This window comes from Pristis pectinata, chromosome 4 (assembly GCF_009764475.1).
Source record: "Pristis pectinata isolate sPriPec2 chromosome 4, sPriPec2.1.pri, whole genome shotgun sequence".
Lineage (NCBI taxonomy): Eukaryota > Metazoa > Chordata > Chondrichthyes > Rhinopristiformes > Pristidae > Pristis > Pristis pectinata.
This window is the reverse complement of record NC_067408.1, coordinates 90,639,295-90,666,736: the sequence shown is the minus strand read 5'-3', so window position 1 is coordinate 90,666,736 and position 27,442 is coordinate 90,639,295. Positions and strand designations below refer to the sequence as shown.

Below are 27,442 nucleotides of genomic sequence, written 5' to 3'. Positions count from 1 at the left end.
GAGGGAACCTCAGGTGTCCGAAAGCCTTTTACGCAGCCTTCTCTCTGTGTCTTAGCACCGGTTGCGACCCAGCCTAAGGGAAGGTCCCAATTTGCCCAAAGGAGGCACCCCCATTTTATACCCCTCAAAAACTTAATATAACTTTTAACCCAGTACTTTTCCATTCCTTAGTGGTACCAGCCTGTACCCCCTTATCACTCACGAACTTCAGCCTAAACTCCTAACTTAGAAACAGAGCAACTGGTCTGTAAAGAAGAAAACATTCTTCACCAGTATCTAATCTCAAGGATGTGCATCTGTACTCCCCTAGGTTCTCAAAACATTCCCACATACCGAGCTGACACCATTTTGTGTTACACACTACTGTACATACTAAGGAGGAATCAGAAACAACTTTTGGCTAATTTAATTCTTTCCTTACACACACGATAGGCAGGATGTGGAAGCTTTGGAGGGGGTGCAGAAGAGGTTCACCAGTATGTTGCCTGGATTGGAGTGCATTAGTTATAAGAAGTTGGACAAGCTTGGATTGTTTTCTGCAGAGCACTGGAGATTGAGGGAAAACCTGATATAAAACATAAAATTATGAGAGGCATAGATAGGCTAGATAGTCAGTCTTTTGCTCAGAATGGAAATGTAAAATACTCGAAGGCAGAGGTTTAAGGTGAGAGGAGTAAAGTTTAAAGGAGATGTGCAAGGCAAGTTTTTTACACAGAAAGTGGTAGGTGCCTAGAATTTGCTGCCAGGGGAGATGGTAGAAACAGATACAATCGCAATGTTTAAGTTAGACAGACACATGACCAGGCAAGAAATAGAGGGATACAGATCATGTACAAGCAGGTGGGATGAGCTTAACTTGGCATTATGATTGGTGCAGACATGGTGGGCTTAATGTCCTGTCCCTCTGCTATCCTTTTCTACGTTTCTATTATGAGGGAACAATCCTTTGAAAGCTGGTTGAGGAAGGATTTGGGGCAGCATGGTAGTAGGATGCTGTTCCTCCATTCGCAATCCTTGGTGAAGTCCACTGCTAGAGATTGGCACAGTGGTGCAGCTGGTACAGCTGCTACCTCATAGCTCCAGGTACCCAGGTCCAATCCTGACCTCAGGGTTCTAGCTATGTAAAGATTGTACATTCTCTCCGTAACCAACACACACAAAATACTGGAGGAACTCAGCAGGTCAGGCAGCATCTATGGAGGGAAATAAACATTCAACATTTCGGGTCAAGACCCATGATCAGAGTGGTCATAGAACATAGAATGGTATAGCACAGGAATAGGCCCTTCGACCCACAATGTTGTACTGAACCAATTACATTAGTAATAAAATGCCCAATTAAACTAATCCCTTCTGCCTACACAATGTCCATATCCTACCATTCCCCTCACATTCATGTGCCTATCTAAGAGCTTCTTGAACGCACCTATTGTATTTGCCTCCACCACCACCCCAGGCAGCGCATTCCAGGCACCCACCACTCTCTGTGTAAAAAACCTACCCTGCACATCTCCTTTGAACTTGCCGCCTCTCACCTTAAATGCATGCCCTCTAGTATTAGACATTTCAACCCTGGGGAAAAGATACTGGTTGTCTACTCCATTTATGCCTCTCATAATCTTATAAACCTCTATCAGGTCTCCCCTCAGCCTCCGCCGCTCCAGAAAGAACAACCCAAGTTTATCCAACCTCTCCTTATAGCACATGCCCTCTAATCCAGGCAACATCTCGGTAAATGTCTTCTGCACTCTCTCCAAAGCCTTGAATTCCAGAACTGAAAGTAATACTCCAGATGCGGCATAACTAAAGTTTTATAAAGCCTCAGCATAACTTCCTGACTCTTGAACTCAATGCAAAAAAAACCTATGTGTCTCCATAACCACATGGGTTTCCTTTGGCTGCTCCAGTTTTCTCTTACCTTCCCAAAACCATAAGACCTTAAGACATCAGAGGAGAATTAGGCCATTCAGCCCATCGAGTCTTCTCTGCCATTCGATCATGGCTGATTTATTTTTCCCTATCAACCCCATCCTGCCTTCTCCCCGTAACCTTTGATGCCCTTACTAATCAAGAAATTATCAACTACTGCTTTAAATATGCCTAAATATAAATAATATAACTAAAGAAATTCTTCCTCATCTCAGTTACAGAAGGGATATCCTTTTACTCTGAGGCTGTGTCCTCTGGTCCTAGACTCTTCCACTACTGGAAACATCCTCTCTATGTCCACTCTATCCAGGCCTTTCAATATTTGGTAGGTTTCAATGAGATCCCCCCTCATCCTTCTAAACTCTAGCAAGTACAGGCCAGAGCCATCAAACACTCCTCATATGTTAACCCTTTCATCTCTGAGATCATTCTCGTAATCCTCCTCTGGACCCTCTCCAATGCCAGCACATCCTTCCTTAGATATAGAGCCCAAAACTGCTCACAATACCCCAAATGTGGTCTGACCAACACCTTATAAAGCCTCAGTGTTACATCCTTGCTTTGATATTCTAGTCCTCTTAAAATGAATGCTAACATTGCATTTGCCTTCCTTACTACCGACTCAACCTGCAAGTTAACCTTCAGGGAATCCTGCACTAGGACTCCCAAGTCCCTTTGCACCTCTGATTTCTGAATTCTCTCTCCATTTAGAAAATAGTCTATGCCTTTATTCCTTCTACCAAAGTGAACGACCGTACACTTCCCTATGCTGTATTCCATCTGCCACTTCTTTGCTCATTCTCCCAACCTGTCCAAGTCCTTCTGCAGACTCCCTTCTTCCTCAACACTACCTGCCCCTCCACCTTTCTTTGTATCTTCAGCAAACTTGGCCACAAAACTATCAATTCCATCATCCAGATCATTAACATATAACATGAAAAGTAGCGGACCCAAAACCGACCCTTGCGGAACACCACTAGTCACCAGCAGCCAACCAGAAAAGGACCCCTTTATTCCCACTCTTTGCCTTCTGCCAGTCAGCCAATCTTCTTCCCATGCTAGTACCTTTCCTGTAATACCATGGGCTCCTATCTTGTTTAGCAGCCTCATGTGTGGCACCTTGTCAAAGGCCTTCTGAAAATCCAAGTAAACAACATACACTGACTCTCCTTTGTTTATCCTGCCTGCTACTTCCTCAAAGAATTCCAATATATTTATCAGGCAAGATTTCCCCTTAAGGTATCCATGCTGACTTTGGCCTATTTTATCATGTGCTTCCAAGTACCCTGAAACGTCATCCTTAATAATGAACTCTAACATCTTACCAACCATTTAAATCAGGCTAACCGGCCTATAATTTCCAGTCTTTTGCCTCCCTCCCTTCTTGAAGAATGGAGGGACAAAACGTGCGTTAGTAGACTAATTGGCCAATGTAAATGGCCCCAGCATGTGCATAAGTGGTAGAACCTGGGAATAGTTGATAGGATCAGTGTAAGGTTAATGTAAATGAGTGCTTGATTGTCAGCATGGACTTGGTAGGTTGAAAGGCCTGTTTCTGTGCTCTTGGGCTCTCTTGCTGTTAGCTTACCTTGTCATGCCCCAAGACGCTGGGTAATTGACTGCAAATTACCAATGAAAGGTCATTCATCTGAAATGTTAACACTACTTCTGTTTTCACACGTGTTGTCTGACCTGCTGAATATTTCTAGCATTTTCTGCTTTTAATAAAGTGACGATTCAGCGTTAAAATTTCTTTGACTCTGGTACTTATCTCCAGAGCCCTGTGATTAAATCTAGGCAAAAGATTTGAATCCAGACACAAGAAAATGCAGAAAATAAACTTCTGGAAGAACTCAGTGGGTCAAACTGCATCTGTGGAGACAAAAGGATGGCTGATGTTTTGGGTCAAGACCATGCATCAGAATTGGGTGTGTAGAAGGAAGACAGCCAGTATATAGAAATGAGAGGGAGGGGTGAGATGGAGGCTGGTATGTGGAACCAGATGAGGTGGGGGGGGGGGGGGGGGGGGGGGGAGAGGAATGATGAGCAAATGGAGCCAGGTGGGGAGGGGAGGAGGAGTGTTGAGAGCATAGTTGATAGATGGAAACAGATAAGTGAGGGATGATGGGCAGATGAGACCAGGTGGGGGAGGAGGTAAGAAATGTGAACCAAGGGGAAAGGACAGGTGGATAGGTATGTGGCTGATGGGCAGGTGGAAGCAGATGGGGGAGGGTGGTGTCTAGATAACGGGAGGGGGGTTGAGGGGGGAAGGATGGACAATGTGAACAAAAGGAGAGAGAACCTGGGAGGACTGGTGGGAGTTGGAAAGGAACACAGGGTGAGTGGGTTACCTGAAATTGGAAAAATCAGTGGTCATCCTGCTGGGCTGTTGGCTCCCCAGGGTGTTATTCTTCCAGTTTACATTTGGCCTGTTCATTGCAGTGGAGAAGGCCAAGGACAGACAGGCCCAGCACTGATTTTTGGAATACAAACTTGACCTTCTGCAAGCTCTTTGGGTACAATGTGAAATGAACGTGAGTAGTTTTAAGTCAAAAAGAATTTGCATCCATGACACAAAATGACATTGGTTCACCTTCTCACTTAGGAAGAACATCACTGGCATAAAGGAAACTGTAATGTGTGGTGTTTTTTGGAGGTAGTCCCAAGGTTCACTGCTGAGAGGATGCAACCTTTATTTGTACAGCAATCAGATTATATTTCATCTTAATGTGTTTAATGGATATAAATAGTGAAAAGTGTCCCTTTCCCAGCAAATAACGGGATATATGTCTGAAAGTGACTATGAATAATAAGCCTGGATCAGATATGTATCTGAAAATTAACTTGAATGTAATAAATCAAGATAACATTGTTATTAGTTTTAAAATAATTTCTTAATTCATTTGAGATTAATTATGGCTACGACTTACTTACGAGATATTGAACATATCCTATGCAATGAAGATGGAGGTCAAGTGATTAGTAGAAATATAAAGCATATTTTTAACACATAAACCCAGTAAAATATATGAATATTACTTTACATGTTTTTTATTTTGTCTATTTTGGCTCAAAGATGTGGCTACCCTGGGTGTTTGCACCATTTTAATGATCCAACTGCAAAGTGAGGATCTTTGAGCCAAAGAATAAGGGAAACAGATTCACTGGCTGACATCATTTCACTCCGTATTTTCAGGCTGTTTTTCTTGTTCTAGGTTACAGTGCTTTTAGAGAGAGAACTACTTCACTCAGAGGGTGGTGCAAGTGTGGAATGAGCTGCCAGCAGAAGTGGTGGATGTGGGTTCAATTGTAACATTTAAGAGAAGTTTGGATAGGTACATGAATGAGAGAGGTATGGAGGGCTATGGTCCGGGTGCAGGTAGATAGGACTAGGCAGAAAACCAGGCTGGCATGGACTAGATGGGCCGAAGGGCCTGTTTCTGTGTAGTACTCTATGACTCTGGAAGTGGGAGAATGAGGGCTGGAAGGTAGCCAGTAAAACATAACAATAACACAGCTGCCAACTATTGTGTCAACCCAAACACCAAATTTCATCTGTTACAATAAGAAGTTAGTTACAGCTGGGTTTACTATGCTTGGGCACAGTTTTGGGCTGGCTGGGATGCACCTGTAGAAGCTGTAAACTGTGCCACATGACCACTGGAAAGAAAAGTACTTTGATAAAATACCATATCATAGAAATTTGCATGAAGGATTTCTTTCGTAAAAGAATCCATATTAATATAAGTCTCATGTCAAGTAACGGAGAAATGAATGGTGACAAATACATGAGAGTTATTCACCAGGAGAATTCAAACCCCACTTTCACCAGTAGAAAAATACAAAAGTGGAAAGAATTACTCAGTTTACAGTCAAGTTGAAAAGTGTAGATTTAATTATATGGATGTGGAATCAGGTCGTTCAAAGGAAACAAAGAACTGTCGCCCTCAGCCACCAGCCTCCTTTGTCTGGCTGAAACCTTTTGCACATTGAACAACTCCCCCTTTAACTCCACTCACTTTCTCCAAATCAAATGTGTAACAACAGGAATCTGTGTACTTCCAAGTTATTCCTGATGTGTGCAGGATATATGGAAGTCCTTGCTTCAGTCTTACTCAAGCTCCTGCCTCTCACCTTTTTCCAGTACATTGATGACTGCATTGCTGGTCCTTCTTGTTCTTCTGCTGAACTCAAAGTTTCATTACCTTTGCTGGCAATTTCTACTCTGCTCTCACTTTGCTATGATCTACTCCCGACACTTCCCTTTGCTTTCATGATTTCATTATCAGCATCTAAGGTTGTAGAGTTAGTAACCAATATCCACAACAAGTCACAGGATCTCACATCCATCTCAACTATACCTCTTCCCTGCTTTCGGAAAGTGCTCCATTTCATTCTTCCAGTGTCTCCATCTCCATCCTATCTGTTCTGATGATAACACTTGCCACATCAGTGGTTCTGTGATAGCTTTCTCCTTAACTATTTCTTCCCCTCTACCATTATTGACACGGCTCTTATCCTCTCTGTTCCGTTACTTGCACTTTTTCTTTCATCTCCTATCCTCCCATACTGAGTAAGGATAGTGTTCTTATCCTAACCTTCCAACCCACCAGCTTCCACATTCAACAGATCACCCTCCATAATTTTCACTACCTCCAACAAGGTGACACTTGAAACACTTTCTCCCCTCCACTCTCAGCATACCAAAGGGACAGTCCCCTTAGTTACTCCATGGTTCACTCTTCCATCTCCACCAACACACAGTTTCCTTCTTCATCTTCCTATGCAACTGCAGAAAATGCAAAACCCAGCCGTTTACCTCTTCCCACCATCCAGCAACCAAACACTCCTTCCAGGTGAAGCAGAGGTTCCCTTGGACTTCTTCCAATTTAAGGTATTGCACAACACAATGTTCTCATTGGAGAATCCCAACATAGATTGGGTGACCTTTTGTCAAAACTCCTCCAGCATTTTCTGGTTTTATTTAAAATATTTTAATCTGTTTTAATTCCTAATAAAAATATATAAAAATGAATTTAATAACAAAAATCCAAGTGATTGATAACAATTACTGCAACGAAACATCTTAGCAAATGCAACCCCCTTACCATTTATATATGTGTACGCTTAGTAAAAAGTCTTAAAGTTTGAAAGGCAGTTATAGAAGTACTGTTTAAATATTCATTTGTAAATGAAGGTTGTTGTGCAAACAATTCTTTCATATTTGTGATCTACAAAAATTGCGGTCCAATCCTATAGGAAGTAAGCCCAAAGACAGCTTGCTGAATTTGAGGAAATAATAATTTTCATTTTGCATATTTTCAATGTAAAAAATATTTTTGAAGTAATTTTTTAAATCAAAGTTAATGGCTCATTCAGGTGGCTTAGGCAGTGGTCCTCTCCCTCCTCTGGGCTCTTTAGTTTCCATTTTTGGTGCTCTCCCCCCTCTCTGTGTTGCATCTCCCTGATGTGCCTTTTCTCTTGGTGTTGTCCCTCCTCTTGGGCTCCTCTCTTCTCTTGGGCCCCTCCTGCCTCCATGTGTTCTTTCTGCTCTATACGCTCCCTTTTCTTCATACATTCTCTCTCCACCTTTCTGGGCTATTTGGGGTCTTGGTCGTGGATGTGGATTGCTATATTCCACATGGTGTTCTCTCGGATCTGGTGTTGATGGCATTGGTTGATTCACATAATTTATTTCTGTGGGTTCTTTCCATTCATTTTGGGATGGGGTTAGCTTTGCTAGATGGAAAAAAAGTGATTAATTTAACATTGATATATATAAAAATATACTTAAAGAAACAGGAAACTAGGATAGTCACTGCAAACCAACCCATTTTCAGAGTTATACAGCACAGGAACAGGACCTTCAGCCCAACTTGTCCACACCAACCTTCTTGAGCTCGTCCCATTTCCCCACATTTGGCCCATATCCTTCTAAACCTTACATGTCCACGTACCTGTCTAAATGTCTTTTAAGTGTAATTGTATCTGCCTCCACCACTCCCTCTGGCAGCTTGTCCCAGATACCCACCACCCTCTGTGAAGAAACTTGCTCCTCATGTCCCCTTTAAATCTTTCCCCTCTCACGTTAAACCCATGCCCTCTAGTTTTAGACTCCCCTACCCTGGGAATAGGACTGTGACCATTCACCTTATCTATGCCCCTCATTATTTTATAAGCCTCTATAAGGTCACCTCTCAGCCTCCTACACACCAGGGAAAAAAGTCCCAGCCAATCCATTTTTGCTTTATAGCTCAAGCCCTCCTGTCCTGGTAACATCATAGAGCATGGAACAGTACAGCACGGGAACAGGCTCTTCAGCCTATGATGTCTGTGCGGACCATAATACTAAATGAAACAAATCTATCGCCTGCACAGGATTCATATCCCTCCATTCCCTTCATGTTCATTTGCCTATCTAAAAGCCACTATCATGTCTGCTTCCACCACCACCCCTGGCAGCGCATCCCAGGCACCTACCACTCTCCGTGTAATAAAAATTTTGCGCCCCCCCCCCCCCCCCACTTTAAAGCTATGCACTCTAGTATTTGACATTTCTACCCTGGGAAAGATACTTCGACTAGCTTCCCTATCTATGCATCACGTAATTTTATAAACTTCTATCAGGTCTTCTCTCATACTCCAATGCTCCAGAGAAAACCTCTGCTTACAGTTAATACTCTCCAATCCAGGCAGCATCCTGGTAAACCTCCTCTGCACCCTCTCCAAAGCCTCCCCATCCTTCCTGTAATGGGACGACCAGAACAGAACACAATTCTCCAAATGTGGCCTAACCAAAGCTTTATACAGCCGCTTTATACAGATGTGACTTCCTGACTCTTGTACTCAGTGCCCCAACCAATGAAGGCAAGCATGCCGTACACCTTCTTTACCACCCTGTCTGCTTGTGTTGCAATTTTCATGGAGCTATGGACTTGGATCCCAAGATCACTCTGTACATTAATGCCGCTAAGGTCCTGCCATTTACTGTCTAACGTACCCTTACATTTTTCCTCCCAAAAAACACCTCACACTTGGTTGGGTTAAACTCCATCTGCTATTTCTCTGCCCATACCTGCAACTGATCTATATCCTGCTGTATCCTTTGACAGCCTTCTTCACTATCCACAACTCAACACACTTCTGTGTAGTCTGCAAGCTTACTAATCAGCCCATCTACATTTTTGTCCATGTCATTTATAGATATCACAAATAACAGAGGTCCCAGCACTGATCTCTGTGGATCACCACTGGTCACAGACCTCCAGTCAGAATAACATCCATCCACCACTACCCCATGCCTTCTATGGGCAAGCCAATTTTGAATCCAATCTACCAAGTCATCGTGGATCCCATGCATCTTAATCTTCTGGATCAGCCTACCATGAGGGGCCTTGTCAAATGCCTTACTAAAATCCATGTATACAACATCCATTGCCCTACCCTCATCAATCACCTTGGTCACCTCTTCAAAAAATTCAATCAAATTTGTGAGACAGGATTTCCCACGCACAAAGCCTTGCTGAGTATCACTAATCAGTCTTTGCCTTTCCAAATGCTGGTAGATCCTCTCCCTGAGAATCCCTTCCTGTAACTTTCCCACCACTGATGCTAGGCTCACTGGCCTGTAGTTCCCTGGCTTGTCCTTTCAGCCTTTCTTGAATAAAGACACAACGTTAGCCATCCTTCCATCTTCCGGTACCTCACATGTGGCTAAGGAAGATACAAGTATCTCTGCCAGGGCCCCTGCAATTTCTTCCCTAGTTTCCCACAAGGTCCAAAGATACACTTGGTCAGGCCCTGGGGACTTGTCTACCTCAATATGTTTTAAGACCACCAGCGTCTCCCCTTTTGTAATGTGGGTATGTTCCAAGACATGACTATTCATATCCCTTAATTCCTTAGCTTGCATGACCTCCTCCATAGTAAGTATGGAAATATTAATTAAACATCTCATCCATTCCTTGCAGTTCCACACCTAGATGACCTCATTTTCTATTTTCTAAAAGACGATCTTATTCTCTTCCTAGCTACCCTTTTGCTCTTAAAATTTTTGTAAAATCTTTTAGGATTCTCCTTTACCTTATCAGCAAGGGCTATCATATGTATTTAACTTTACTGGCAGAACAATATAATCTCCCACAACATCACTATCATTCTCCATCAGCCACCTCCATTTCCCACCAAGTTATTGGTATGCTGAAAGATGAAAGTGTATTTCAGCTTCCTATTCCCCAAAAAAACAGCTGCCTGACAATCCACAGATCGGAAGTGGAAGCAGGTCCTCCTCACCCCCAGGACTAATTAAGAAGATAAAATGAGCAGTCGTTTTGTTAATGGGGTGAACTAATTCATCCAAAACAGGAATTGTTCACTGCCCTTGCACCCATGGTACAGGAGTTTCTCCATTCATTCTATTTGTTTCCCTCCACTATATTTTTCCCCTTGCCTCCTCTTTCTAGTCAGTGCTAACTCTATCTTTAGGTATGGCTTTTTACAAAGCCTCTGTGGCTTTGATCACAAAATCGCTGTTTAGGTGTGTGTTTAAAGAATGAGTATTCTTAAACTACCCAGTCACACAAAGTTCACAGCCAGGCACAATCTGTTCACAGAATCACACAAGGGTGCCAAAAACTTGTCACATCTGCATCGACCTGATGTATGTGCAATCCCATGCTCCCACCTCTTCCCATAACCTTGCAAGTTCTTTCCTTTCAGCTACTTATCCAGTTCCTCATTGATATTACATTTCAATCTACCTCTACTACAACCTCTGGCAGTGCATTGCACACCCTAAAGAATCTGTGTTAAAACCTTTTCCTTGAATCATTTTCATTTCTTTTGCCATTCACCTTCATTCTGTGCACCACAGGTTCTCAATCCCTCCAACAGTAATAACAGTTTCTCTCTCTCTCTGTTGTCTAAGCCCTTCATGATCTTAACGTCTCCATCAGATCTCCATGCAACCTCCTCTGTGCCAACAAGAACAACTCAGCTTCTCCAGACTGTCCACACAACAAAAGGTAATGCATTCCATTATTTTAAATGAGACTATATTTCACTACCTTTGTTTTTGATACGGACTCCTTATTTCTTCTCCTTTCCAGCTGCTGTATCTCCACAATACCCACTGAATGATTTCCCGTGCCTCTTGAAGCTCCTCCTTAGTCTTCTGAGATAAATACCATCTATCCGTGGCTATTTATTTCTTTTTTGTTTGTTACACACTCATCATATTTACATGGACACTTTTGATATACTTGGAAGTAGCAGTCGTTTAAAGCATTTATTATTTTGTGTTTATCATCAGTTTGTGTCTTCGATGGTTTTTCACTTTGCTGATGCTCTTTTGGTGTAATATTGAAATAATTTGTGACAATTATAGTTACCCTCAGAAGCGATGCTTTTCTCTATGTCTCATTTTGACTACATTGAGCCTTTAATCCTTACTGGGTTAAAAAGTATGCAGGCATTTTACACAACTTTCCCCCCTTTTATTTCATTTGGTTTGTTAATGCATACAGGATCCTGCTTGTTGGCTTTAGGACTGCATTTGTTCTGCCTAGGTAGAATTAGGTTGTTTAACTTCTACTCAAATGTTGTAGACTAACCTTGCCCAGTTTATTTGCTTTTCCTACTCCCTCACTTCGTTGAATTGGTGCTTTAAAAATAATATACCTGACATCTAGTCATGGACATTCAAAGAAGTTAAATTTTGTTATCTTGTGGTCACTGTCCCCATATTATTGTCATTTCCCTTGGGTTCAGATGTTTTATGTCGTTTATGAGCACTAGACAATATGAGCACTGGCTGTTGATAATTCCTTGTCCTACTGGTTTATTTATTGCTATAACCATCTCCGAATCTAAACCACAGGTCCTTTCCTGTTCCTGGTTCATGAATGCATTTTGAAAATTCTTATACTGCACTCAGAGTTTACTGACATCTACTTTATGATCTGTCTTGTACCACATGCACTTTGGTTAGAAGGGAATTCTGATGCTCAGAATCTAGATGGGTGAACAATAAATGTGGGAGTGGGGAAGCTGCACAAGAAGGACAGTGCTGGAGGAGCCCAGCCATTCGCTTTAATGACAATAACTGTAACAAGGCAGCTGGCCTGAACATCAGCAGAGACAATTGACCAAAATAGGACAAAAAGGAAGTCAAAGATAAAACCCAACCATAACTCAATTTGTACCTGATGAAATAGAAGGCAGTTGGAGGTGTTGGAAGTCAATCATCACAGACCCTGGACATTGATGTAAAGTTCATCAGGGCAGAGGCTGCAAGTTGTGAGGTGACTGACCTTAGGGCTTCTCCACCAAATCCTAAGTCTAAAATGCAGCTGAATAGCTAATAAACATTAAAACCCAATTCACTGATTAATGCAAAGGCCTAAGTCTCATATCCCATACACTACATTTATGCTTCCATTTTTGGATCTGTTGCACCTTTTTTTAATCATTACTACTACCAGATTTCTAGGTACTAGGTGTATGTTTGGTATCTAACAGAAGCCAGATTACTTACAGACTCGTCTTTGCCTTTGCGATCGACATTTTCGAATTAAACAAATAAGGAGAAATGATATGATCATTGCCACTGCTATTATTCCTGCTAGTATCATAATTTTAATGTAATCTATTGGAGTTTCATTATCTGTAAAACAGAAATAAATGAAAATATGAATTATGCCAACAAAACAGCAACAGTATGAATTTAGCAATATGTGTTAAATAGAAAATATTAAGATTTGAAACGAGGTGTATGTTTTGACAGACAATATACTAATATGCAAATATTTGCTATTTTATAATCACAATTAATATTTGTATGAAATGATTTAATTTATTATGTACAGTCCTAATGGGATCCATTTTTACTTAATGGCAATCAGAATAGTTAGGACCTAAAACTAAAGTCACTATATAAAGCCAGCCTAAGTATCTTAAAGGGTAGCATCAGGTTGCTAGGAATCATTCTGAACTCGTGCTGACCTGGGGAACACTAAAGAATGACACCATAAAGGAGAACACGAGCTTCAGGGTTTTCTGCAGCTGCATTGGAGCCTTGATGGAGAAGGTGGATAACTGCTTTATCCAAAGGGGCAGCAAGTCTTTCAAGAAAACTGCAAGAAATGGGGTCAAACATCTTAGCCAATGTGTCAGGTTCTGGGTGCTACAAGAAGCTGAGTGACTTCATGCACATTGTCAAGATCAGTCAACTCATATTTGATACATTCCATCAACTGCACCATTGGTTCCCTACACTGCCCAATGCACCTCAGACCTGTCGCTTATCTACTGACAATCTCCATACTGCAAAGGTTTCACAGGTCCACATTCCTAGCTATTCAACAATAATCGCCACATCAACCAAATAGTATGACACACTCAAACACAGTTTTCTGTCACATGCTGGATATAGTTGTGTACAACTGAAAGTAGCAACAGTGAATATCTGCAGGGCACATTCTTATGTCTGCTTCCTTATGGTGTAAGCAGTGTTCACCATTGCTAAAGTGGCAATTATTGAGTTCTGTCCAATGACAGGACTAAAATTATTTTTAAAAAATTCTCATACCTAATCCTAATCCTTCAAAGCAGCTTCCAGAGTGTCCTCCGTCAATTTCTCCAAACTAAAGGGAGCAGCAGTGTCTCCGTAGAGCATAAACCAGCTCTCTTCACTTTACTCTTCACAGTCCACCAGCCAGGACGTACCCTGTTTCTGGTCTACCAGACAACCCGGGCCAATTCAGCCCACGCTAAGATGGTGCAGTCCAAAGCTTGGTCTTCAAGGCCCACAGCTGCCCAAAGTTGTCCTCCAAGGCTGACCCACCACAGTTGCATGTTCATCAAGGGTCTGGGCAGAGAGGGATTGTTAAGGTTATGCCCTTCCTTCCTCCGCCATCTGATTCTTCTCTTTCCCCTCATGCTCCTGTTTCCCTGCAATTTAATGTAAGGTTGGCGGCAAAGGCTACTTCCTTTATGCTAGTGAGTTGTGCAGAACACAAAGCACATCTATGATCTTGACACCTGCTCTGCTCTGCTGAAAGCATACTGAACACTGAGTGTTCTTTCAGCCTGCTGTTTCCTGTGCTAGCACACCTTCATGATTTGCATGGTCTGTGCACACAAGTTGAGCGCCTTGTAGTGCTTGTTACCCAGTAGTCAGGTGCTTGCTACCTAGAAGTCAGCTTTGTGGTATGTCATGGTGGCTCCAATGCAGATGGCACAGAAATCTGTCACTGAATTAAGGGATGATGACACCTGATTTTGTTCTAAATGTGAAATAGATCTAGCAGCTCAATGCTAGTCATTCACAGGAAGCTGTTGGCCATCAGCAGCTGCAGAACTGTATTTCATCACAATCCGTAACCTAATGCCTATTCCACAGGCCAGGGGCCAACACTGGTTCAATAAGGATTGTAGAACCACAGGCTAGGAATAGTGTCTGCTGCACCTAAAAAGTAGCATGTTAAACAGCAGAAGGAACAACCTGTAGACAGAGCTAAGTGATAGAAACTCTTTCCACCTCCAGTCACTAAGGTAAATAAGCAGCTAACAGGAGGAAAAGTCCTAATGAATATCCCTATTCCAGAGATGACATCTTCCAACATATGAACAAAAAAAAAGGCTCTTGCAAGTTTGATTGTTTATCTTAACAGTCACGGCAGATCAACACCAGTCAAAGAAATTATTTGTTACCAGTTCCATTTAAACCAATGGAACCAAAGAAACCAATGCTTCCTTTCTGATATTCAATGTCAATTTTGCACTCAGGCAGTAAATTAAAAGTCCATCCTAATTATTGATCAGGGCTCTCAAATCAATCTACTCCAGATGTAAAATGATGCACTTTAGAAGTATTCACTGAAGTCTATTTTCAGTTCAGTCTCGAAATACATTTTGGGTGAATTTTCAATCAGTTCAACCTGGATTTATGATCAGGTACCACTCCCTATTAGCTTAATCATTTAACAATCATGGAAAGTTCAAGTATCTCAGTTTCCTGAGGATCAACCAATACATCAGCAAACTCAACATCTTTACCTGCGCAATGATGCATTTTCACAGTCTTAGCTTCACTAATTTTATTTTTAGCAATGCAAAAATAGGACCTATTTCCTGTCCTTTTAAAAGAAAATATCTTCGTTAAATGATGGCCTTGGACTGTTTGATGCAGTGAGTCATCATGTAATGTTAAGCTGACATTTGTTCCATTCTCCACGCTGCAGATTATATTAACTTCTTTTGGAGAGTTACAGCTAATATTCAAGGCGGGCTTTGAGACTTTCACTGAAAGAAAAAAATTACATTTTAAGTATGCAATTGGCAATGAGAACAACAATTATTTTCATTTCAAAATTACTTTCATTTCTGTTATTTTCAAACAGAAGGTGCTGAGGGTATTCAGCAGGTCAGGTGACATCTGTGGAGAGAGAAACAGAACCAACGTTTCAGGTTAATGGCCTTTCATCAGAACAGATTTGTGTTCAAGAGCAGATTCCATTAGAGGTGGCAAGGATGAGGAAATAATTGCAAACACGTACTAATTAGTTTGTATGAAGAGAGACGGTCAATGAGAACATGAGATCAATGGAATCACAGGATGGAGGACAGAGGGAGTTGAGATGAAGACTGAAATTACTTAACATGAGGACTTATAAGCATAGAGAATATGGGAAGAAAGGAGGGAAAATATCTACCAAATAAAATTCAAAGGTTATGTATTTCACAATTAATTCCTTTGATTTTTAAATTTAAAGTAAAATTACCTGTGAATCAATGTGATCAGATTATAGTCTCCTTTTCTGCAGATATTTTACAAAAGCTAGATTGCTTTAAGAAAATATACCACTGGATTTTGAAATTACAGATAATCATGCAATGTGAGAAATGATATTGTACATTTTCTACGATCTTTACATTTAAGTAGTGTCCAGAGTGCAGCAAGATTGAACCTAAAATATGACCAATGTTCAGTTTACTTCAAGTACTAAAGATCTGTTTAAAATAAACTGTCTAACGAGGTAAGGCAACCAAGCTTGTAAAACACATTCTTTCAGAGCGTGTACACAGTTGAGGAACATTACTACATCTATTTACTCTCCTGAGGGAAAAATCTTTCACACAAATTCTCTGCCAGGGAATCCAAAGAGCTAAGATGTGGTGAAGTATAAGCGATGCATATTTTATAAGTAGGATTTTAGTAATTTAGTTTGATACGTGGGGCTCTAATTTTGATATGACCATAAGGCATGGGAAACAGGGAAAAGGTTCACCCCACCTATCGCTCTAGATTTTACATAAAAAGTGGTTTTGCCATCCACAACCTATTTTGGATGCTGGTATTGAGACCTCAGCTCATACCTGATGATGTCACTCCTGATTCTAAAGCAGTTTATTTCCACTTTTAGCTGGCCTTGATCAATCTGCTGCAATGGAGGTGTGGTCCTTTTACTGAGGCCTTGCCTTGGTTCTGCCCTTGTTTAGCAAGCACTTTTTTCCCTTCTCATTACCCTGCACTGTTGTACCACCACCAACCCTACTTTAAAATTGCTACTATCATTATTTATTGGTTATAAGTGAAACACATGGTATCATGGGATTCATAAAATGATGCATAGAATACAAAAGCCAAGAGGCTATATTGAATGTGTACAAAGGCCAAAACCAGAGTTTTGCATCCAATTCTGGTCACCACACTGACAAGCACAATGTGAAAGCCCAAGAGAGGGTGCAGTAATATGATTCCCGAGATGAGGGATCTCAACCTCAGTGTTACACAGGAGAAGCTGCAGTTGATTCCCTTGAAATGAAGAAAAATGAGAGGAGACATGATAGAGCGTATAAGATCAGGACTGCTTTAGATAGGTTGTAGAGTGGTAATGATACAAGTTCTGGGGTTGGAACATATTTAAAATTTAGAGCAAAAGGTGAGGAAGAACCTTGCATACTTGAGTTATGATCAGAAATTCACTGCCTAAAAATTGATAAAAACGGAACAAAATTTGCCTTCAAGAGAATTGGACAGGCACTTGAAAGAGAATAAATTGCAGGACTACAGGGCAAGAGTGGGGAATGGAATAGAAAAGATTGCTGTACAGGAATTGATATAGATTTGATAGCTGAGCGGCATCCTTCTATGCTGTAACAATTTCTACCGTTGTATAACGTACAAAATGACAATCTAAAACCATGCTGGTTCAACTGAAACATTTTCATTTTTTCTTTCTGTGCTGAGCTACTCCTGATCTCATTTGACTTCTCTCACAAACTCAACAAAACTTAATGCTGTGTTATCCTCTCTGTACTCATACTCACTTTGACTTCAGCGTCTTCTGTGACCTCAATCACAAAAATGTTACAGCGGCAATTATAACCTCACCTCCTTATTCCTACCTATCCTCGACAGCCTTTCACCCTCTTGCTTATCAATAATCCACAGACCTCTGCCTTAAAAAATATTTCACTGCCCTTTAAGGAGAAGAGTTGCAAAGATTCAAGCCCTTCTAGGAGAGAAAACAAAATGCCTGATCTATCTTAAATGAGTGATTCCTTTATTTTAAACAGTAACCCCTAGTTCTGAATTCTGCCACAAGAGGAAACACCCTCTCCACATCCATCCTGTCAAAACCCTTCAGGAATGTACAGTATATGTTTCAATCAAGTCCCCCCTCATAATTCTAAACTCCTACGGATACAGGAATTTACTGGAAAAAGTTCTGAGGGACAGGATTAACTATCACTTGGAAAAGCAGGGACAGATCAGAGATAGCCAGCATGTCATTATCAAGGGCAGATCTTGTCTGATTGATTTGATTGAATTTTTTGGGTTGGTAACAAAGTGTATTGATGAGGGCAGTGTAGTAGATGTGGTTCACATAGACTTCAGTAAGGCCTTCGACAAGGTAACAAAGAAAGACAGGTCCAACAGATTAGGGTCCATGGGATTCAGGGTAAATTGGCAAATTGGATCCAAAATTGGCTTGGCAATAGGAGACAGAGACTGGTGGTAGAGTTATTTTTGTGATTGGGTGCCTGTGACAAGTGGTGTTCCACAGAGATCAACCCTTGCTGTTTGTAATATACATGAATGATTTGGATGTGGATGTAGGAGGCATGATCAATAAATTCACTGATGACACAAAGATTGGTGGTGTTGTTGACGGTGTGGAGAGTAGTCTTAGGCTACAGGATGAGATTGGTATGTTGGTGAAATGGCAGATAGAGTCTAATCCTGACAAATATGAGGTGATGGGAGTACTATTGAGGCTAGGACATACATCATAAATGGTAAGGTCCTAGGGAGTACTGAGTAATAGAAGGACCTTGGTGTGCAAATCTAAAGATCCTTGAAGATGGCAGCACAGGTGGATAACATGGTTAAGAAAGCATATAGGATACCGACCTTCATTAATTGGGACTTTGAATATAAGAGCAGGAAGTTTATGTTCCAATTTTATCAAACACTGGTCAGATATCAGCTGGAGTACTGCATACAGTTCTGATCACCATGCCATAAAAAGGATAATGGAGGGGGTATGGAGGAGATTCACCAGGATGTTGGCTGGGGTGGAACGTTTCTATTATGAGGAGAGGCTAGGACTGTTCTCCCTCGAGCAGAGAAGGTTAAGAAGGGGCACAGCTGAGGTATATAAAATTATAGAGAGATGACGTTTTCTGTTATCAGAGGTAAATATAACTGGAGGACACAGATTTTGGGTAAGGGTTAAGAGATTTAGAGGGAATGTGAGGGGCACCTTTTTCACCAAGAGAGAAGTGAGTACTTGGAGTGCACTGCCTGAGAGAATGGCAGAAGCAGAGTCACTGACAACATTTAAAAAGTGTCTAGACAGGCACTTGAATCACTTAAGCATAGAAGGCTACAGGCCTAGTGCTGGAAGATGGGATTAAGACAGATGGATTTCCACTGGTTGGCATGGACATGGTGGGCCGAATGGCCTGTTTTCATTGTGTATGATTCTATCATTTCAGGGATTGCACATGCACCATTAAATGTGGGTCCAGACCTGCTGAGCTCCTCCAGCAGCTCATTTTTTGCTCTGTGGTCCCTTGTGTCTCCATTCTAGGAGCAGGGAATCTTATTGCTGTTGTGCCAGCCTTAGTGAGACCACATCTGGAGTAACATGTTCATTTTTGGCCTCCTTACCTACGGAAGTATTTGCTTGCCACAGAGAGAAAGAGAGCAGCAAGGATTCACGGGAGTGGTTCCAGGGATGGTGTATTTGCCAATTGAGAAGAGATTGAGCAGACTGGAACTGTAATCTCTAATGTTTAGAAGGAAGAGCGGAGATCTGACTGAAACATAGAAGATTCTGAGAGGATTTGACAGGTTGGATGCAGGGAACATGTTTCCTTACCTGAGGAGTCTGAACATAGTTTCAGAATGAGGGGTAATGCATTTAAAACTTAGATAAGGAGAAATGTCTTCACTAAGATGGTTGTGGAGCCTCAATCATTGCGTTTATCGTGGATTCCTGGATACCAAAGGAATCATGAGATGTGGGAATCGTGCTGGAAAATGGTGTTGAGGCAGAAGATCAACCATGACCTTAATGAATGGCAGAGCAGTGCCAAAGGTATTGATGGTCTGCTCCTGCTCTGTTTTCTAATGATCTCCTGTTCTTAACTTGTCTGGCAATAAAAACTTACAAACGTAAAAATGTGAATTTTTTTAACTTTCCCATGAATTTCTCCCTCCTCTCTTATACCAATTCTTCTCCCCTTTTTTTCTTTATGTGTACCTGATTTGACATCAAATCCAGTATACACTTCCTTCTTGGTCCTCATGCTGTTAATTTCATAATCATTCAATCTGTTGCACATCTGTTTGTTCGGGTCCAGACACCAAGCTTCCCTCAGTGCAGATTGTCCACAATTTGGGGTGCAGAATATCCTTTGGTTAAATTAGCAGAAGCAAAAAAAAACTAACTGACTTATTAGACTAGACTCGCTCACTAACTAGTATCACTGCTCCAAGAATTAGCAATATTGAACTGCTGAACATAGTTTACAGCAGGGTCATTGTGTTCATTCCATTGTTTCTACCACAACAGAAGGACTTACTGAGTCTTGCACTCAGCTCCATGCCAAACACTTTGCTCCAGAAAACAAAACACAAGTTGTTAAGGATGAGGAAAAGATATCTAAGTTTCATTGTAAGATAAGATATCTTTATTAATCACATGTACATTGAGACACACAGCGAAATGCATCTTTTGTGAAGTGTGTTCTGGGGGCAGCCCGCAAGTGTCGCCATGTTTCCGGCGCCAACATAGCATGCCCACAACTTCCTAACCCATACGCCTTTAGAATGTGGGCAGAAACCGGAGCACCCAGAGGAAACCCACGCAGAAACAGGGAGAACGTACAAACTCCTTACAGACAGCAGCGGGAATTGAACCTGGCTCGCTGGCACTGTAATAGCATTATGGTAACTGCTTCACTAGAACATAGAACATAGAACACTACAGCACAGTACAGGCCCTTTGGCCCAAAATGTTGTGCTGACATTTTATCCTGCTCTAAGATCTATCTAACCCTTCCCTCCCATATAGCCCCCCATTTCTCTATCATTCGTATGTCTTCTAACCCTTCCCTCCCATATAGCCCCCCATTTCTCTATCATTCGTATGTCTATCTAAGAGTCTCTTAAATGTCCCAAACGTATCTGTCCCCACAACCTTTGCTGGCAGTGTGTTCCACGTACCCACCATATTCAGCAGCTTTGCACTCTTCAAAATGGAGATACAGAGATGGTATGATATAGCTCAGAGGAACTTTGTTCACCCCACTGAATAGAACATGGGGAAGTGAATGTATAATAACCAACAGTAATTTAGGTCAAAGAAAAGAGGAAGCTTCTTTTAAGTAGAGTCTTGTGAAATTGCACAGATGCTGATTGAAGGAAAAATAATGTTATTGTTTAAGAATATGTTAGGGAGGTGGTGGAAAGGAAAAGTGGGTGAATAGGTGAAAGAAACAGGAATTATTACTGCTGCTCATTTGAAGAATAAACTCTAGTATAGGATTGGTTGTATTGAATGTTATGTTTTCATGCTGATAATTTCTATGTAACTCTAAATACTGTCCCTTACTTCATTGTTTTTAACTGGGTAGATTAATGCTATGAGTTAGATAACTTTGCAATTAATAATTAACATTATAAGCTTCAGATCCACAATAGTAATATGTTCAATAACTCCTTTTTGATGCTCTTAGTTGCATGAGCTGATGATGGAAAAGATAAAGCTCATGAATTCACACCCTAACTAAACGTATTTGGAATAGCTTTCAATTACTAACCTAACTGCAATTAAAATAAAACAAATTAACAAATTATTACCCCTGCCAAAATATAAGTTTGGCAATACTCATTGTTCAACATAAAATGAAGCTGCTAAAATGTTATGCCATCTGAAAACCTCCACAATCAAAAGTCTCAATAAAATTTACGAAAACTGCACAAAATGGCATGGTATATTTAGGTGCAGTTAGTGTGAACTTAAAGGAATCATACACTTTACACTGTAACAAAATCACCAAGGTTACAGTTCTAAATCTATCAATTCTTAAATATATTAAAGTGAGAAAGCTTTTAGAGACATTTATCCAGACAGGATTTGTAGTTACCAGGAGGGAAGTGGATTAGTAAGAGAACAGGGATTTGTTAACAGCAAATCATGTTTAATCAGTTTGAGAATTTTTTGATAAGCTAACAGACGGAAATGATGAAGGCAATGCAACCAATGTGGTGTACCTGGACTTCCAGAAGGCTTTTGATGAGGTGTCACAAAGTTAAAGCGCATGGCATAAATGGAACATTGGCAGCATGGACATAAAGTTGGTGAAACAACAAACAACAGAGAGTGTGGTGAATGATTGTTTTTCAAACTGGAGAAGGTTGAATAGTAGAATTCTCCAGAATCAGTCTTTGCTTTTTTTGATCTGTATTAGTGATCTAGACTTGTGGTGCTAGTCACAATTTCTACATTTCTGGATGACACAAAACTTACCAGTATTGTGAATTGTGAGGAGGATAGTGAGTTGCTGTAGTAGAGAGCATGTGTGGACATGAAGGACTGCCAGCCTACTTATGTACTGTAACCGTTCTAGATCAGTATGCAAGATTTTAAGAACTATGGAATTCCAACACCTCTTACCTTCATAAGAAACATGGGCTCACAATAAACTAAGCAGAGTTACTGGTTTTCTGTGATTTACCCATGGCCTTACAGTACATATTATGCCCAAGCAAATAATGAAAGGTGAGTTTTAGTAAGTAATTTACTCTCAGGTTTGTGGTCTTTCCCATAAACAACAACTTCAGCCTTGTAATTCTATCCAGTAGCATAATCAGAACTCTCTATTCCAGCTGTATCTTTTGACAATTATTTCCTACTGGCATCGCAGAATCCTTTATGAGAAATCTAAGTCCATAGCACACAGCTTCTTATGAAGATAATACTTGGGATAATTATAAGGCCAAGGTATATTCAAAGTGCACCATCAAACTCTACAAGTAACAAAGAAACTGGAATACAAAGTACCTCAATTTGACATACAGAAAAAGAGAAAGATAAGTCGTTGTTTTAGATATGACAGTTTCAAGCATTTCAGACTTCTATTTTAGCATTTTCTGATTTTATTTCCATTCACAACAATCTTTTCAGTTGTGCTAAAGTCACCCACGCAATTCACATCAGGTGTCTGAAGTGAATGCACCTGTGAGTCCAGATGAACCACCTATGGCCTAAGTGCTCCAGTTGTGGCTGGGTCACGGAAAATTACTCTAAAAGATGTTCATACATCATAGCTGCCAAATCTGCACAGTAAAATCAAATGCCGTTATCTGCCCAAGAGAAGCTGGTATCAGCTCACAGAATGAGCCAAATGGGACAAAAGAAATCCATTAAGATAAATTTTGATTAAACAGAGCCAGAAATATAAATCCTATTGATCATCCTGGAAATATTACAAATGTATAAGTTTTCTTGGTAGTTTTTTGTAGGTTAACTGGGTACAGTTTATTGAGACTATGTTACAAACTCATTTACTTAAAAATTATATTGTTCCACCATAAAATTTACTGAAACAGAAAACTTAGTACAATTTACTAATATATTCCAGTAAGAAATAGGAAAATATTCCCCAGTGAATTAACACCAACAGATTATTATAATGAATTTTAGACAAATACTGATCTGGGAACTGATATTTCAGTTTTTATTGTACATTATGGGATAAAGCAGCTTTGTATTTGGCTCCTGGTGTTGCTTAACACCTCCCAATTGCTGGCCATTCATTGGGTATGAATCATCTTTAAATTTCTGTTCTTGTTTGCTTGAAACCTGTTGCTGTCAGCAGATTTTGGATTTGATGTCGTATAACTTGCTACATAAGGATACAATGAACAGTGCGCCAGTCTGCATTTTAGTTTATTTTTTAGAGAAGATGCACTTAAATGCAGATTGGTGCACTGTTCATTGTACCAGTGTAAATTCATTTTAAACCACTCAAACTGCTGAATTTATAACTTTTCTTTCAGTAAGATTAGCTATAAGATTTGCATTTTAAGTGGTTTAAAATGAATTTTTGCTTGTTACATGGAAACAAATGCTCAAGCTTCTAGGCAGCACCACCCAAATATATCAGCACTGGTGTACTAGTACCAGACAATAACTGACCTATACGAGGACACCCAATCATAATGCAAAAATAACAAAGCTGAAAATACTCAGCATTTCAGGCAACATCTGTACAAAGAGAAACAGAGTTAACATTTCTGGTTGGAGATCCTTCATTGGAACAGAGTTTTTGACCTGAATTGTTAATCCTGTTCCATTTAGGAGAGATGAATATAATTGAATCCACTCAATGTGGTGTTATGAAAGGTAAATCATGTTTGACCAACTTGTTTGAGTTCTTTGTTGATGTGACAGCAAGAGTTAATAGAAAGGAACCTGGAGATGTATTTAGATTCTGAAAAGGCATTTGATGGGGTGTCACATAAGAGGCTGGTGTATAAATTAAGATCCCAAGATATTGGAGGAAGAGTGTGAGTATGATTGAAAACTGGCTATCACATAGAAAACAATGAATTGGAATAAATGGGTCATTTTCAGGAGGGACGTAACCAGTGGGTACCCCAGCAATTGATTCCTGGCCCTCAGTTGTTTACTATTTACATTAATGACCTGGAGAAGAAAACAAAACGTAAGGTTTCCAAGTTTGCCGATGATACGGAAATAGGTGGAAGGGCATGTTGTGCTGAGGATATTGTGAATCTGCAGCAGGATATAGATACAGTAGATTGATTGGGTGAAAACCTGGTAAATGGGGTTTAATGTGGAGAAGTGTGAGGTAGAAGAGGAATTCCTCTTGCAGAAGAGGAATCAAAAGGTAGATTGTTATATCTATGGAGAAAGACAGCAAATGAGTGCCATAGAGGGATCTAAGTGTTTTGGTGCATGAATCATAAAAGTTAACAAGCAGGTCCAACGATTAGTTAAGAAAGAAAACAGTATATTGGCCTTTATTGTGAAGGAGTTTGGAGTTTAACAATTGGGAGGTTTTGTTAGAGTTGTACAGGGTGCAAGTGAGGTCATACCTGAACTACTGTACACAGTTCTGTCCCCTTTCCTGAAGAAGATATACTGGCATTGAAAGCAGTCCAAAAGAGATTCACCAGTCTAATTTCTGGGATGAGGGCTGTTCTACCAAGAGAGAGGCTAGACAGTTTGGGCTTGTATTCCTTGGAGTTTGGAAGAATGAGGGATGACCTTATTCATACATCTGAGATCCTCAGGGGGTTTGACAGGGGAAGTGCTGAGATGTTTCCACTTGCGGGAGAGGCACGAACGAGGGGACACGGTTATAAAATAAAGGCTGGTCATTTCAAACTGAACTGCATAGAAATATCTTTTCTCAGAGGTACTGAATCTCTGGAATTCTCTGCTCCTGGGGGTGCTGAGGCCAGATCATTAGATATGCTTAAGATGGAGTCGGACAAATATTTGACAGATTGAGGATTATGGGGCACAGAAGGGGAGCTGGGGCCAGCATCGATCAGTCAGAATCAGATTGAATGATGGGCAGGCTTGAGGAGCCAAGTGGCCTACTCCTGCTCCTATTTTCTTGTGTTCCTGTGACCTACATTTTCCAGCATTTTGTTTCAGATTTCTGGCATCTGCAGTTTTGGTTTTTAACCAATATAATAAAATTACCCTACAGTTACATTCCTATGAATTTCAGATCTTTATTAGAACAGTGCCAATATCAAATGTTTACACCAGAGCAGCAACAGACCATTAAAATGCCAGATAGATACTGGACTAATACCAAAATCTGCATCAGTATCATAATCAGAGTGTTATACAGTGTTAGGCAAATCAGCTAGTCTACTCATTTGGCTTACATAGTACCAGGGCCATTATCCACACTCTCCCTTCATTCAAGTCTTGTGGCACCAAACCTATCCTCCTTGAGTATGAGCAAGGAATTGTTTATGGAATAGATGGTACACTCTCCGCTGATACACGTTAATAAGCTAATGTTACAAATCATCTAGCACTATATAACACAACGTTACAACTATGTTACAAATCATGCTTTGGAACTCCAAAGGAACTCTGATCACGTCTTAAAGAAATTTAAAAGAAATAAACTTACCAAGCAAAGACAATTTAAAATGTTGGACATATTCTTTTTTTCCATCATTTTTATACATTTCACAGAGGTACGTTCCTTCATCAGTTTCTGTTGTGGAGTTAAATTTCAGAGTGGCATTTTGGAAAACTTCTACTCTTCCAGTAAAATTTCCATACGCTTTGGAGTCACCTTTGTACCGCGCAACCATCAGATTTCCTTTAGACCACTTAATCTCATTAAAAGCAAAGGAAATTTTACTCGGAGTACTTAAAAAAGCTGATGTCCCAAGTTCGCTGTAAACCATCGCTACATTTTCTCCACTTGCTGTAGGAAACACTCCTGTGGGTTAAAGAAAGCAAACGTTTTAAATGTATTTATTTGTTTGATCTACCGGATCTCTTTAATGTACAGAAACAAGATTTTTCCAGGCTACTAAGGAAATCCGCGGGTGGAGTTTCTGGTGAACTATTCCACTCTGTTGGATGAATTATCGGCAGTGGCTTCCAATGATTGCCGGTCCACTGTGATCGTGTAGTTGATATTTAAATCTGGCACAAAGGATCACCTTGGTTCTAAGGTTTCGGCATTATCTGGAGAACCCTGACACTCGAACGGTTTAATTTCACTTTCCTCAGAGAATATACGGATTTATCATAATTCATATGAAAAATAAAATGACATTTTTTTTCAAACTGGAAGTAACACCTGCAAGACTAGTAAGCATTGTAAGTAGGGAGAACATATTATAATTATTCTTGCTGACAAGTACAAATTGCTATCATGAGGAATCTTCTGTCAGGAGTAGTTATGTGTAGATTGTGCGTGCACGCAAGTGTTCGAATCCAGTGTTTTGTTTAAATTGGGTGCACAGAGTTTGATACCGTAAAACGGATGAGTCTTAACGACCAAGGATACAATCGAAGTGTTTCAACATATAACAAATTCAGCTGTCCACTCTACAAGTGTACAATGTGAAAACCTCGTTAAATTATCGCTCTTTCCAAGTTTCTTTGATATTGTAATACTTGGGTGAATATTTTAAATTTAGTATTAAACGGTCGACGTCGGAACAGCCGCCAACAAAAAAGGAAGGAAAATAAACTATTGTAACTTTATAGGCTGTACAGAGATCACCCGTTTTATATCACAGTAAAAATTAAATTCACACCGTACAATTTAATGCATAAAAAAGTTAAACGTAATTGAGTTATCTACCCTTACCTGATGCAGCGAGCAGAAAAATTAAATTCAGCTGTCTTGAATATTTTTGATACCAAATCATATTGACTGATTTGTGATTGCTTATTCAAAACTGGGAGCAAATTTGTTGGATTGTAGCAGCCTGACGAACGTATCTCGGATCTGCGTGGATGAATAGAAAGAGGAAGGATTTGACAGAGTGCTCTAGCGAGGGGGCTGATTGGCACAACGAATGAAGGGACGAGCTATGAGAGATAGAGGAAGGGGCGATACTGGTCGGTGAGGTGGAAGATACGTAAGTTTCAAAGGAAGACGGGAAGGTGGGACGTGATAGTCATCTCCGTCTGGAAGCCCTTCAGTAGCAGTCCAGAGTGGAAGGAAAGAGTTACGAAGGATTGAGTGGAGAGGTTGTGAGAGGGAGTAATAACAGGAAAGCTGGAAATACTCAGCAGGTCTGAGATCATTCGTCAGAACAACGAGTCTGATGAGGGGTCCCGCGCTCGAAACTTTCCACGGATGCTGCCTGACCTGCTGACTGTTTCCCGCAATTTCTGTTTTTATTTTAGACTTGTAGCATCTGTAGTTGTTTGATTTTCTACGGTGGGAAGTTGAGTTGAAGGGAACGAAAGAACAG

At 40.5% G+C, this 27,442-nt stretch overlaps 1 protein-coding gene across 1 annotated transcript; it reads right to left on the bottom strand.

The window, feature by feature from the left end:
• Positions 1 to 5,145: 5,145 nt before the first annotated feature.
• Positions 5,146 to 27,004, bottom strand: LOC127570074 (T-cell surface antigen CD2-like). The gene is made up of 5 exons (XM_052015331.1): positions 26,830 to 27,004; positions 25,630 to 25,947; positions 14,986 to 15,231; positions 12,464 to 12,592; positions 5,146 to 7,668 (listed from the first exon to the last, which is right to left on the bottom strand). The coding sequence occupies exons 1-5, from the start codon at positions 26,888 to 26,890 to the stop codon at positions 7,301 to 7,303; spliced, it is 1,122 nt and encodes a 373-aa protein (XP_051871291.1). The 5' UTR covers positions 26,891 to 27,004; the 3' UTR covers positions 5,146 to 7,300.
• Positions 27,005 to 27,442: the final 438 nt, after the last annotated feature.